We start from the raw sequence: 15,724 nt of genomic DNA, 5'->3' as shown, positions 1-15,724 counted from the left end.
GTGGTCTCTTAATTTGTGCCAGAGCTGTATAGCTATACATAGCGGCACTCTGCATAATGCAAGCTATGTGAATACACTGAAAACATTAAATCTAGACTATGTTGCTACTTAAAAAGATATCAATAAGATGGATATATAATATATATAGGCTTAGCTGATAAGAGCGTGTAAGTATTGCACATCAACCACACAAGTCCCACTCATTGTTCATATCGTGCAGTCATGTACATGAGATGTATTTCAGCTTTTGAAGCAGTTTTTTTTAAACCAGAGGCGCTTGTGAGAAAAACCATAAATAATTTGAGAAGATTTCAAATCAAAATTCTCTTTCTATATTCCTTGCATGGTGGTTGAAGCTTCAGTTAGATCTAGGTAAGGTAGGTTGCTATTTGCATGCAATGTATTCATCCTTTTTTTTTTTGTTTCATCGTGAAGCAACACTAAATCAATGGATTAAGTTTGGATTTTTCAACACCGACCGCAGAAAAACTCATTAAAGAAAAACTAAATATGTCATGAACATTTATTGCAGTCCGGCATTTAATTATCCTATGGTTTATTGCAGTATAAATATACCTGTAATGAGATGGTCTAACTGACAATAAATCTTTCTATAGTAGGTTAATAACTACTTCCTACAACACTATGACAAGGATATATTGAAAAGTATAAGATTGCATTCTCATATCTGTTTACCATTCAAAATAAATAAACCTTTTTTTAAGGTGCAATCCTAGTTGTATTTTTTTTTACTGAAGCAGATACTGTCTAAACTTTTTCTTTTCATCCATTGACTCTTAATAATGGATATGTTAAACATGGATAGAACTCTAAAGTATAAAGAATATCTTCTGTTTTATATGGATCCAATAGATTTTGATGGATGAATCTGATCCACAAATCGGATGAGAATAGGACATGCTCTGAGCCTCACAGACCGATGTCATGGACTTGTTTTTAAAACTAATTTTAAAACTCTTTATATCACACAGGAAAGGCCGGTTCTAAGATTTTCTGGAGGCTTGGTTTTTTTTTCCCCCTGTATGACACTCCCTACTTATGATTGGTCAACATGATATAGGAGAAAAAGTCAATGGCCCCAGAGATGAATCTCTGATAATTCCCCTTTGGTCTTATCATAAATTACAATCTAAATTTTGCAAGCTAATATATCCACAATGGAGAAGAGAAATTAAAAAAATAAAGACTTACGTTTTATTCAGCTCTGAGGCCACTATTCCATGATGTTGCCCCTTTAAAACATGGTGAAAAGTCCTCTTTCAAGATGTTCTATTGGTCAATTAGCATTAATGCTTGTATACATTTTCATTTCTGAACATTGCACAGATGGCAAATATTTTTCAACTCAATTGTTTCACAATAACAATGTTTAGCAAAAAAAAAACCTGATTGTTAAGTAAAACAAAAGGAGCTTGCTCAAAGTAATTGTTTAGCAAAAGATTCAATAAAATTCACTTTTTTTTAACACTGTCACTATTTGCAATCTGCCCCTGCTCATTATCTGTAGACACAGCAAACCAACATCGCAAATGAAATCTTAGAAAAACGGGCAATGATCTCTTCTTTCAATCAAAACATGTAGACTGTTTAGCAATATATATAATTTATTTACATTCAAGTCACCTAAAAGTACTATACACCTTCAGCGGAATGAACAGAATATATACATAAGGCCAAGTGTAAATACTTGAATGCACTTTAATACAGAATGTAGAAAAAAAACACTGATCATTACACATTTTTATTGTTCAAATGACTTTTTCTTGGTCTGAAAATAAAAACAACACTTGTGCACACGCGTCCACAATCAAACACACGCATTCATCCACTTCTGGAGCAGGGAGTGCTCTCATTTTGCATATACAGCTGGCTTGAGGGGTGAAAGGGCCAATGAATTCTATTTGGGATTTCTCCCTTGTTTGGGTTAAAAAAAGACCTCTGATGCACCCTCTAAGGTTTGTATGGCTATTAAGTAGGGGATGTATCTGTGTATGGTGGGAATCATTTCTGTTTAATATTGCACCTTTCTTCACTTACCTGGGTATGGGTGAAACAACTGAACAACACAAACACTGGGTGTCACTGTCGCACCTTCACTGACAAGGTAGCAATACAAGACACTTGGTTTAGAGAGAGAGAAAAGGAATGTCTTTAGTGATTGGTAAGTTGACTTCCCACGAGGGGTCTGTGGTGCCTTTGCTCTCCAGTGCAATATATACCAGGTGGTGTTGGTGTTTTTTTAGTAAGGTCCACAGTAATTAACAAAAAAAACATTATAGACAATGCCTCCTTCAAATCTGGACGTCTGTTCAAGTTTGACCTAATGAAAAATGATGAGAGCAGCGTTTTTGTGTTAATGCATTTGGCCTCACACAGTTGGTTGTGGCGTCAGGCTTCATTTCTGATCATCCTGCTCTGCATAAAGGAGCTGGACAAATCATTAAATCTTTCACTTGCAGAGGGGATAAAACTATGAAAAGATATGTTTCAAGCCCTCTAACCCACAGTTGCCAGGAAAGGGCCAATTTCTTGAGTAAGCCCACGGACCAAAGTTGGGAGTTTGAGCCCCTTGGCCAAGCTTGGACATGGGACTTGCTGGAATAGAGCAGGTGTCTGCTAAAACCTTCAGCACTCTGCTTCTGACATCATGTACATTAGAGAGTCTTGCTTTCCGATCTCAGCCACAGAAGATGCCAGTCGTGCTAGGTTCCCATTAGGGAAGTTCTGTGCTTCCCAAAAATTTAGGAGAATGGCAGTTGGACTTGATTTGGAGATGAAGAAACCTAAGTGGCTGTGAAGTAGAAGAGATAGAACACACTGTAAATCATTGAAATGGTATAATAGAGTACACACACAGGGATAAGTGAAGAGTAGGGATAAGACACCGGCTGAGGGAGATGTCGGAATCAATGTGAAACTGGCCAAACACATTAGATGGCTGTTGGCTAATTGATTGGCCGACAGCCATCTCAGCCGACACTCCCATACACAGGAAAACTCATTCAGCAGAGGGCTCCTGTGCTCCCCATGAGAAAGAAAAGTTGGCCAACAGCTTATCTCTGGAAGAACAATGTTCAAAATTGGACATGCACTATCAACATTTACCCCGACCAACAGTCAGCTGGTGCCCCCATACACATTAGACTATAGGCTAAACCTGTCAATATTGTCAGGTTGGGCCAACATAAGTCTAATGTGTATATAGCTCTTTAGTACTGCTTGTGCATACCATGTTAGAGCACAATATCTCTGCCAGATATAGCTTTATCTGAGCTGTCGTATACAGATATTCTCTCCTATTAGGCTCCTCTTAGGCAGGTGAGCAGGAGACACAGGGGTGGACATATCACTGGCGTAATGTGTGCAGTTGCACGAAGGCCCACTTTTACCTTTCAATCAACAGGCAGTTTCTGTTACAAACACAAAGTATGGCTCATAAGCTGTCCTTACACAAGGGCCCTCTTCCGTTTGTGTCCGCTACTGACGAAACACAACCAGTCCTGCTACATTATAGATAGGATTTGTGTTCAGGAATGTGATGGCAGACATTTTGAAAAACTCATAATAATTGCTCACAAGACAAAACGCATGTAAATAAATTATTAACAGTATTTTACAATTTATACCATATTTTTTCATGTATTCATTTATTCTGTTTCCCAGAGAGCCGCATTTAATAGCGTGAGTATTGTAATCTATTAATTGCTTCTACTCGCTAATCGTTGTAATCTAATAGTCGTAGATGGGTAAAAAGAGAATTGTGTTCATGTCGGATGACACGGTAAACCTTTCGATGACACACAAAGTTATATCATTTCATTTATGGTTAACCAAATGTTTAAAATCATGGACGGCTAGAAACGAAGAGCGAAATTTTAACAATTTCACGCTTCTCATGATTCATTTTCAATCAACAACCATGTCCACAGCCAAGAATAAATGCATAGGATCCATTTAATCGTAAGTGCAGTGAGCATTGTCATGGAGAACTCTTCACAGTAATTTCAAGAATCTTTCTATATCATTCTTTCAATTTCGTGATCATTCTTCGAGCTCAGGGTTAAACAGAGTAAAACAAATTGGCCATGTAATGGTACAAACATTGATTTCTGGATTGAGGCATGTCTCGAATAGGCTTACATTCACATGAATTATTTTCTTATGTTCCTGCTGGCACTCATTCACCTGCCTACATAGCACAGCATGACTTCCTGTTCACATAATGGACAAGCCTACTTTCTGACTGTGGTCAATGATAAATGTTTTTGTACATAGTGAATACGTACAATAGTACAAAAGGGGACAATGCTTGTACATTAGACATCAGTAGTGTCATGAGGCACAGTTGCTGCTCACACTCACACATTCTATTTTGCTTGCAATGACTGTGCGTTGTGAATGGTAGTTATCAAAAATGATGTGTTTAATACTTGCTTCTGTTAGTACCATTTGCAGATAGAATTAAATGGTTATTCCCATCCCCATAAATTGATAATTTGGGGCAGTGCTTGAAATTTCAACAGATAATAACACATTCTTATTTTATGTTTGAAACTCATTGCCTTGGAGACCGACCACTGCAGCTAGACAGCAGAACACGTGCAATGCTTGCAAACTCTTTTCTCTTGACCTTGTAAGTACTGGTTAGAAGCGAGCGAATATCACCGGAGCGCACTGTTATCTCCTAATCTTTACCAGTTTTACCACAGCGATCACTAGCTAGACAGCAGCAGTGGTCAATCTCCTAGGAAACAAGTTGTAAACAGAAGAAAACAAAAGTTTTAAAGGCAATCTGTCACCAGGTTTATGCCTCCTAATTAGTGTTGAGCGATACCGTCCGATATTTGAAAGTATCGGTATCGGATTGGATCGGCCGATATCCAAAAAATATCGGATATCGCCGATACCGATACCCGATACCAATACAAGTCAATGGGACACAAATATCGGAAAGTAATAGGGAGCGATCCTGGATCGTTCCCAGGGTGTGAAGGAGAGGAAACTCTCCTTCAGGCCCTGGGATCCATATTCATGTAAAAAATAAAGAATAAAAATAAAAAATATGGATATACTCACCCTCGGACGGCCCCTGGCTGTCACCGTTGCAAGCGTCTGCCTCCGTTCCTAAGAATGCAGAGTGAAGGACCTTCGATGACGTCGCGGTCACGTGAGCGGTCACATGAATGGTCACGCGACCAATCACAAGACCGCGACGTCATCGCAGGTCCTACACTCACTGCATTCTTAGGAACGGAGGCTGCCGGTTGCACCGCTGAGAGCCAGGGGCCGTCGGTGGGTGAGTATATCCATATTTTTTATTTTTATTCTTTATTGTTTACATGAATATGGATTCCGATTTCCGATAACGCAAAAATATCGGAACTCGGTATCGGAATTCCGATACAGCGAATATCGGCCGATAACCGATATTTGCAGTATCGGAATGCTCAACACTACTCCTAATCTGAGGGCAGCATAGTGTAGAGATAGAGATCCTATTTCCAGCGATGTATCATTTACTGGACTGCTTACTGTGGTTTTGATTAAATAAGTACAGGACTAGTAAAACTGCTGACAGGTAGTCAAGCATATTCATGAGTTCTGTATAACCCCCACCTCCCATTACTGATTGGCATTTTTCTGTGTACACTGGACATGGGCAGAGAGCTGCCAATCAGTGAAGTGGGTGAGGTCATACAGAGCTCAGCATTCAGAGAGCTGTTAGATTTGCAGCAGATAAAATAGTTATCCGTCAATAACAATCTATGAATTTGGGAATAACCATTTAAAGGCACTCTTATCAGCACAGCATGACTATTCTAAGTGCAAGCGCTCGGTGCATCATGAAGTGGTCAAACATTTGACCCCACCTTCCCACCTGCTTGTTTTCCCTTAATCTACACCCCAGCTTTGATTGACAGTTCTGGCTTTATAGAGCCAGAGAAGGGCGGACATAGATGGAAAACAAGCAAGAGGGAAGTTGTATTTAAATGATTGGCACCGCCATGATGAACCGAGCACCTGGTTTTAGTTGACTAGAACAGACAATCTGTGATAACAGAGTCCCCTTAAGGAACAGTTTTGGTTACCCCCCTATTTTCTTGTAAAACATCTATTTTGCCTCAATAACACATTTCAAGATTCAAATGAGAGATTTCCTTATACTTATAATGGATCTGTTACCGGATTTACCAATCTAATCTGCATACATTAGAAAAAACTGATAAGTATTGCGTACTTACCAAGAAAATACATGTCAGAATGTCTATATAATCCTGGATTCCAGAGCCATTCTGACATGTTATTATTATTTTTTTTTTTAAAGTACACCAGCCTCATGAGGTCCACAAATCTATATATTTGTGTATGCAGTTTGCATTGTGAAATCTGGTGACATATCCATTTCAAATCCATGGAAACCATTATCTCTAAATCTTGGTGTTAAGAGAAAAGGCTACTTTTTGAAACATTATACTTAGAGTAACAGAAAAAAAGAATTTCCTGCTCTGAATCTACGTTATCTTTATTTTAACAAATGTGTTGGAGACATGAATCATGAAAGGCACAGGTTATTTTTTTTAGCAGACTCTCAGCTATCATGACAACTCATCGGCAACCTACCATTGCATTGTGTAGGAGGCAGATAGTGCTTGAGGAACACAGCCATCATCTGCCTGCAAAAATGCGGGCTCAGTCTCTGAGCCTGTATGAAAGTCAGAGAGCCGACATATAATCTAACTGTACGTCAACATGTCAGCAATGGGTTAATTTAAAATATTACTTTACGGGGGAGAATGCCCAAACCAGTCTTCACCCTGAGTCAAAGAAGGTCTAGCTTAGTCACCAGGTTTTTTTTCTTTACTAAAGGAATGTTTTTATCTTCCAATTGGGAAGTGCTGATGTTTCAGACATAAATTATAGTTTATCAAAACCACTATTTGGTTCCTTAAATATATCTCATAATTATTTTGTTTAAATGGAAGTTATCAGCACTTTAATGCTGCTCTGCGGGCAGAATGAAAAAGGACAAACACTGATTTGTAAGACATTTGTCATTTATGGGTGATCGTACTGCACTTTTGTAGTTTATTTTGATTACTATGTAGTAATAGCTTACAACAATCACATTATGCTGCAACTAGTAAACAGCAAGTTTCCCAAAACTGCATTATATTCACAGATAAAAAAAAACACATGGCTGATATGAGCATCCCTGTCACTACTTCACACTGCCATAAGGGAAGGCAATATAAACATGCTGACAGGTTCTCCATGATTATGTTAATATTTTCTAACATATTATAACTAATTGTGTCCTTTAACTCTAGTATGACAAAGTAAGGGTTTCAGCAGATTCTGCACTTATTAGCTGACAGTAGAAAATGTAAAAATAAATAAAAAACGTATTTAATTCCTGTAAGTAAAGGTGGACTTAGCTGTGCGTGACTTTCAGTGACAAACTAACAAACTAAATAATGTCTCACCCAGGTATGTCCTTGCAAATGGTCAGACCACGCAGCCCCAACGCGCGTTTCGCGTGGGCTTCCTTAGCACAGCACAGCCCCCTGAAAAAGCCCACACGAAACGCGCGTTGGGGCTGCGTGGTCTGACAATTTGCAAGGACATACCTGGGTGAGACATTATTTTTTGTTCTGATGCATATTGTTCAAAGATTTGGGTATTTATATGGGGCCATAGCTAGGGTGTTTATGCGCTTTTAATTAATCCTAAATATACCCATCTTGCTGTGAGAGTGCTGCAATATATACATTTTAGTCATTGAATTCCCGGTCCTGTTTACATACTAGCATTTGTGTCGGACTTTCTTTGTTTGTGTCCTTCACTATACAATTCGTTTGTCCATATAATCCATTTAATATACTTGTGCTTATGGTATTTACTATTTTATTGATAACTAATAAATATTTGATATATTTTTATGGGTAGTTTGCTACTCTTTTTTTCTTGTTTATAATTATATTTTGGAGTATGTTTTATGCCTGTTTATAACAGTGCTGGTTTTTATTAATTTTATTCTGGGTGTTCTTATTTTCACTGGGGATGTGTACTTCTACCTGTATAATGTTGACTATTTATAAGAAGGCAGCAGGGTTCTCAATGTGTGAGATGTATTGCTATAGCTTTGATCTCCTGGTCTGACCTCCTGCATGAGTAGGTGTGGGGGAGGGGGAAGTGAAGCTGAGTTTAGCTGTGTCACATTAAAAACCCTTCTATAAGCTCTCCTTGCAATGTCAGCTCTATTGCACTGCACCCCCAGTACTTTTCCATAGGTGAGAGCTCAAAGTGTCACTGTCAAAATTATGTCTGTTGTTCTTGACTTGTAATCACTCTGGAGTGAGATGATAGGTGTCATTACATCTTACACAGGTGTGGTCTAATGATGAGCAAATGTACTCGTTACTCGAGATTTCCCAAGCATGCTCGGGTGTCCTCCGAGTATTTTTTTAGTGCTCAGAGATTGAGTTTTCATCACCTCAGCTGATTGATTTACAGCTATTAGCCAGCCTAAGTACATATGGGGGTTGCCTGGTTGCTAGGGAATAACCACATGTAATCAAGCAGGCTAGTAGCTGTAAATCATCCAGCTGCAGCGAATAAGACTAAATCTCCGAGCACTAACAAATACTCGGAGGACACTCGAGTAACGAGTATATTCGCTCATCACTAGTGTCGTCCAGAACAGGCTGCTCATGTGTGAGGTATAATGACAGACTCCCCTTATTTCACTCCAGAGCAGTTACAAATTCCCTGAGCACAGCATGCAAAAGTGTGATTACTGCCACTCAGTACTCAGGAGAACTGATAGAAGGGTTTGTAATGTGACACAACTAAGCTAAGATGCACTGCCCTTCCCCCACACCGGCTCATACAGGAGGTTAGACCAGGAGATCAGAGCTATATCATTACATGTCACACACTGAGTAATATGCTCTAATCTGTTGTGATGCTCTTCTATCCTTTGAGGGTTGTTTCTTCATACATGGAGAAGAAATAAATGCACCCAGTAAAACCTTTTTTTTTTGCTTTGATTGAATAAGCTTTATTTCACTCTGCAGTCACTATTACATCGTATGTAATTTCAACATGAACAATTTGGTGAAATGTTCTCTTTAAAGGGATTCTGTCAGTACAGAATGACTGCTCAAACCAAGTACTTGTGCTTGGTGCATCATGGTATGGCCAATCATTTATATACACCTTCCCATCTGCTTGGTTTACATCCATGGCCGACCAAAGCTGTCAATCAAAGAAGAGGGAGGCAGGGAGACAGAAGGAAAACAAGCAGGTGGGAAGGTGAACCTACAGGGATGTTCACACTAACAAAGTACATTTTAATTAAGAGATTTTGGAATAAAAATAAATTCCACAATTGGATGTGTTAAAGAAAATGTTCTTGTCCCGTGACAATCTTATCAATGTGCCCCTGCTGTGTACTGTGTAATGGCTGTGTCTGACCATGTAGGAACATGATTTGAATGTCCCACAGCTCCTGGACAGGTGGGATGCAAAAGAGTATACAGACATTATGGCATTAGATCGCAGACGATTCTTTTGTGAGGCAAAACATTTCCTTGCCTGTTTTAAGCAATGATTCACCTCAAAGAAAGAATCAACTTCGAGTACGTTCTGTCCTGTCTGTATACTCTCTTTTTCTCAAAGGGAACTGTGGTTTCATCAGACCATGTTCCAGCACCAATTGCCTGTTCTTTAAGGATTTGTACTATCACTATTTTAAAGCTTCAATTATCTTTCTCAATTCATAATATACAATGCGATGAATGATCTTTGTCTAAAATACACAGTATCTTCCTTGCAAGAAATAAGCTATGGAAAACAGCCACGTCTATAGACCTTTTATGTATGAAGGGAGTTTTAGATTTTTGTAAAAACATTTTTACTTCTTTTTTTTTGTGTGGGTACATGAATTAATTCTAATGGGGAACCTTTCATTTCAAAAGGCACTAAATTCCTGCAATGACGTGGTAATCGGCGAGTAAATATTATTTTAATCATGACGACTGGCTAGAAGAAAGAATACAGGGAGAAAATGAAATTACATTCTCCTTGCAGCTGCTTGCTGCTTGTTTCCACTCATTACACAGTGAGTGCACTACCTGACACATGGATTGACAGTCTGTTCTGCACACACACGCTGCACAGCAGCCTGTTTATTAAAGTCCCAAGAGTGATTACATCATGATTTTTCCTGCGATTTCTCATTTATACAACACCATTTTTTTCAGGGACCACATCGCATTTGAAGTCACTTTGATGGGTCTATAGGATAGAAAATACCCAAAAGTGACACCATTCTAAAAACTGCACCCCTCAAGGTGCACAAAAAAACATTGAAGAAGTTTATTAACCTTTCTAGTGCTTCACAGGAATTTTTGAAAGGTTTAAAAAAATAATGAACATTTAACTTTTTTTCACAAAATTTCAGATCCAAATTTTTTGTATTTTCCCAAGGGTAACAGGATCCCAAAACTTATTGTGCAAATTATCCTGGGTACGCTGATACCCCATATGTGGGGGGGGAGCCACTCTTTGAGCGCATGGCAGAGCTCGGAAGGAAAGGAGCGCCGTTTGACTTTTTCAAGGCAAAATTGGCTGGAATTGAGATCAAATGCCATGTCGCGTTTGGAGAGCCCCTGATGTCCCTAAACAGTGGAAACCCCCCCGCAAATGACCCCATTTTGGAAAGTAGACTCCCAAGGAACTTATCTAGATGTGTGGTGAGAACTTTGGACTTTTCACTAAAGTTTATAACGCCCAGGCGTGAAAATAAAAAAAATATATATTTTTTAACAAACATGATATTTTAGTCCCCAATTTTTTATTTTCCCAAGGGTAACAGGAGAAATTGGACACCAAAAGTTGTTGTCCAACTTGTCCTGAGTATGCTGATACCCCATATGTGGGAGAACATTACTGTATGGGCACACGTCGGGGCTCGGAAGGGAAGTAGTGATGGTTTGGAATGCAGACTTTGATGGAATGGTCTGCAGGTGTTATGTCATATTTGGAGAGCCCCTGATGTGCCTAAACAGTGGAAACCCCCACAAGTGACCCCATTTTGGAAACTAATCCCCCCAAGGAACTTATCTAGATGTGTGGAGAGCACATTAAACCCCCAATTGCTTCACAGAAGTTTATAATGTAGAGCCGCAAAAATAAAAAATCATATTTTTTCCACAAAAATGATCTTTTCACCCCAATTTTTTATTTTCTTAAGGGTAACAGAAGAAATTGGACCCCACGAGTTATTTTGCAATTCGTCCTGAGTACGCTGATACCACACATGTGGGGGTAAACCACTGTTTGGGCACATGGCAGTGCTCGGAAGGGAAGGAGCGCCCGATTTTATTCAGTCGCCATGACAGCACCAACGAGAGAGGGGATCCGCCCTTCGGGGACAGGAAACCTACAGACATAAAAGGGCGGTACCTCTCTCCCACTCTCCCTCCTCTCTCTCAGTGGGTTTCCTGTCCCTGACAGGGCATCCTTTCAGACATACCTTATGAAGAAAGGTGAATAATGAAGATTGACCCAGGCCCGGCAGGCCGGTTCAGGAGGCAGAGGTTACCTTCCTCGGTCAGTCCGGTGTGCTGGAGGTGCCACACCACAGAGGGCTGTCGTGGTAGGCAACAGCAGGAGAAAGTAACCTTCAGGGGGAGTGCTTGCTTTAGGTGATCCATCGCCGTCTGTACGAGCCTATGGGGGAGGGGCCTCCCAGAGGCATGCGGAGTATGTACCGGGCAGATCACCCGGACTGGCTCTGCTGACCCCGTCCAGGGAAGGTACCTTGTGTGGAAGCTGGCTACATAAAGAATCTGTTTGGGCTGCCATGTACTTCTCGGCCATCTTGTAATATGGAGTCTCATGAGCAAGAAGTGCTGCAGCACTCTCCAGAGCAGCAGTGTCAAGAGAAGCCCCAAGCAGCGGTTATCCAGTGGTGGTCTAGTGGCAGTAGTCGCCCTGGAGGAGATAGAACCAATCAAAAGTCTAAGCCTGGCAAGTTCTCAAGGGATGAATCACCGGCTGAGAAGGATCCCCCACAGACTATGGTGCCATTCTTTACTATACCATGGGTAAGTGATCTTCGAGAAAGTTCACTTGGTGATATGTTGTCTCCCCTTATATTTCCTCTCTCCTTATCTATCAGGGTAAAAAACGATCTGTTAAAGCTAAACATAGGGAATGTGCTGAATGTGGGGTTCCCCTTCCAGACGGCCACGCTAAGAAGCTATGCAGACCATGTATTCAGAGTTTGATAGCGGAGGAGACACCAGACTTTGCCACTAGCCTAAGACAGATGGTCAGACAGGAGGTCAGGGGTTCGGTGAAATCCCTGTCTCAGGATAGAGGTGTTAAAGAAAGAGAGCCCAGGTCCCCTATTTCAATTGACGAGAGTGACTCAGGGGAGCCAAGATCAGATTCTCTCAATTCATCATCATCATCTTCAGAAAGCGAGTCCGGCCATTCTTGTTTTTCTTTTGACCGGATAGATTGTCTGGTTAAAGCAGTAAATAATACTATGGGGATTGAGAAAACCCAATCAGAGAGATCGGTACAGGTTAAAATGTTTAAAGGACTGGTCGTAGGTGTTTTCCTGTGGTTGACAAGATAAGCTCCCTTATTACAAGGGAATGAAAGAAACCAGAAAGAAAAGGTTCTCTTTTGCCATCCTTTAAAAGAAAGTATCCATTTGAGGAGGTGGCACCTTCTGCATGGGATAAGGCCCCAAAACTCGATGCGGCTGTGGCTAAGGCTTCCAAAAAAGCCTCCCTACCATTTGAAGATTTTGGGACTTTAAAGGACCCGCTAGATAGAAGGGCTGATGTGTTTCTTAAAGGAGCCTGGGAAACATCAGCAGGAGCTCTCAGACCTTCATTCACAGCCACTTGTACAGCACGATCTCTAATGATATGGCAGACCGCTTAGAGGAACAACTTAAATACAAGGTTCCTAGAGATGAAATCTTATCCTCTTTTCCCATAATCCAGGGAGCAGCAGCTTACCTTTCTGATGCTTCGGCAGATTCCGTAGAACTAGCAGCCAGGTCAGCGGCACTTTCCAATGCTGCCCGTAGAGCCATATGGCTGAAAGGTTGGCCGGGGGATATGCAGGCCAGATCAAAGCTGTGCAACATTCCATGTGAAGGGGGACATCTATTCGGCTCAGTTCTGGATGAACTACTAGAAAAAGCGGGCGATAGTAAAAAATAGTTCCCTTACTTAGGAAGACCTCCATACAGACGGGATACTAATAGAAGGTGGTTCGATCATAGAAGGTCTACTAGAGAAAGAACCAGATATGATGCCAATAGGAGGAAAGGTAGAGGTTTTATGTTCAACTCCTACTGGAACAATAGAAAACCACAATGACTGCCGGACCAAGTGGGAGGCAGGCTCTTGGCCTTCTACTGGCCTCGTTAGACATTTCTAATAGCCCATGGGTCCTAAGCATTATTAAGACAGGGCTAAAATTTGATTTTCAGAGGATACCTCAGACTAAGTTTCTTTTAACGCCCATCCGTTCTTCACCTACAGAACAAGGGGTGCTGGAATTTGAGGTCCACGAACTTCAACAAGAGGGTGTATTGATTGAAGTTCCTGAAACACAAAGAGGTAAAGGGTTTTACTCCCCCTCTTCTTGATTAAAAAGCCAGATGGTTCCTTTCGTACTATTATTAACTTGAAAGGTCTAAATAAATTCTTACTGGTCCACTCGTTCAAGATGGAGTCTGTTAAAACAGCAATAAAGCTACTTTTTAACAATTGTTTCATGGTAGTCTTAGATCTCAAAGACGCCTATTATCATGTCCCTATACACACAGATCACCAACAGTTTTTAAGAGTAGCAGTTTCACTGAGCGGCACTGTAGAACACTTCCAGTTCAGAGCACTCCCCTTTGGAGTTGCGGTTGCTCCCCGTGTTTTCACTAAAATAATGGTGGAGGTCATGGCGCATCTACATGAACAAGATGTTCTAGTGGTTCCATACCTGGATAACTTATTGATTGTAGGACACTCAGAATCACACTGCTCGGCCCAATTGGAGAAAGTAATATCAGCCTTACAAAGATTGGGGTGGATTATTAATTTTAAAAAGTCATGATTACAACCCACAAAAGTGCAGGAGTTCTTGGGTCTCATCATAGACTCCAGATTGCAGGAATGCTGCCTACCAGAGACAAAGGTGGACAATATTCGGCGGCAGATGCTCAGGGTGGTTAATAATCCAACAGTCACACTAAGGAGGGCAACGTCACCGTTAGGCTCACTCACATCATGCATCCCAGCGGTCCTTTGGTCCCAGTACCACACTAGAACCTTACAGTAGGATGTACTGTGCAATACTAGTTGTCTAGAGGGCCACCTTGAGAGTAGATTTTCCTTGTCCGCCTCTTCTATACAATCCTTACGTTGGTGGTTGAACATAACAAACCTGTGGACAGGGGTTCCCTGGATAAACCATATATCCCGAGTGATAACTATGGATGCTAGCCCCAGGGGTTGGGGAGCACACATGGGTGATATATGGGTCCAGGGGATTTGGACACAATCCGAACAAACCTTATTGTCCAACCTTAAAGAGTTATTAGCGGTAGAACGAGCTCTAAGTAATTTTCCTTATGTCCCTACAGGGCCAACACGTCAGGCTATTTTCAGACAACGAGGTAACTGTAGCCTACATTAACCATCAAGGGGGAACTCGGTCCCGATCATTAAGGGAAGTGGCAGATTGTATCTTTCAGATAGCTGAGGTTCATCTACTGTCACTCGCATCTCTTCACTTAAAAGGAAAACACAACATCTTGGCCGGTTACTTAAGTCGCAACAGACTCTGACAAGGAGATTGGGTCCTGAATCAGGCTGTCGTCAATCAGATCAGGCTTTTATGGGGGTACCCAGACATAGACCTCTTTGCCAACAAAGAAAACAGAAAGATACATCGATTCTGCTCCTTAGATCCCAGAGAAAACCCTTATGCAGTGGACACCCTCCTAATTCCATGGCATTTCAATCTAGCTTATGCTTTTCCCCCATTGAACTTAATCCCGATAGTTCTGAGGAAGATATGGGAAGACAAAGCTCGGGTAATCTTAATTGCACCATTCTGGCCCAAGAGACCATGGTTCCCCTGGCTGAGAAAGATGTCCGTTTCTCAACCCTGGATTTTTCCGGAGTTTCCAGACCTCCTTTCCCAAGGTCCAATTCTCCATCCACGAGTGTCCAATTTACATCTGGCGGAGTGGAATTTGAAAGGGTGTTACTGAGAGAGAGGGGGTTTTCTCAGTAACTTGTTAATACCTTGCTAAAGAGCAGGAAGGCTTCTACAACAAATATTTATGTTAGAATCTGGAAAAGATTTTTGACAGTCTCAGGTTTGAGGGTTAGTCAAAAAGCCTGTATTAGTAAGATTTTGGAATTCCTGCAAAGGGGTTTAGAGATGGGACTAGCTACAAGCACTCTTAAGAGTTCAAGCGTCAGCTCTAGGAGCACTATACAATTGTAATATAGCTAGCAATTACTGGGTTGCTAGATTCATCAAGGCAGTGGCTAGGTCAAGACCCATTGTCAAACAAAAACTAGCTCCGTGGGATCTAAACCTGGTACTTACAGCTTTAACTGAAGTCCCCTTTGAACCTATTGAATCTGCTCCAATAAAAGTCCTG

General features: G+C 40.9%; 1 protein-coding gene across 3 annotated transcripts in view; it reads right to left on the bottom strand.

Moving 5' to 3' along the window:
• Window positions 1-1,607: 1,607 nt before the first annotated feature.
• UNC5A (unc-5 netrin receptor A) overlaps window positions 1,608-15,724 on the bottom strand; it is a 650,811-nt gene continuing 636,694 nt past the window's right edge. For all 3 annotated transcript variants that reach the window (XM_077265710.1, XM_077265711.1, XM_077265712.1), the window contains one exon: window positions 1,608-2,812. In XM_077265710.1, coding sequence (XP_077121825.1) covers window positions 2,647-2,812 — 166 coding nt within the window. In that variant the 3' untranslated portion in view covers window positions 1,608-2,646. The remainder of the gene's footprint in view (window positions 2,813-15,724) is intronic.

The sequence above is a fragment of the Ranitomeya variabilis genome, chromosome 5, assembly GCF_051348905.1.
Source record: "Ranitomeya variabilis isolate aRanVar5 chromosome 5, aRanVar5.hap1, whole genome shotgun sequence".
NCBI classification, from domain to species: domain Eukaryota; kingdom Metazoa; phylum Chordata; class Amphibia; order Anura; family Dendrobatidae; genus Ranitomeya; species Ranitomeya variabilis.
Note: the sequence above shows the minus strand (reverse complement) of the source record. Positions and strands in the feature narration are given on the sequence as shown.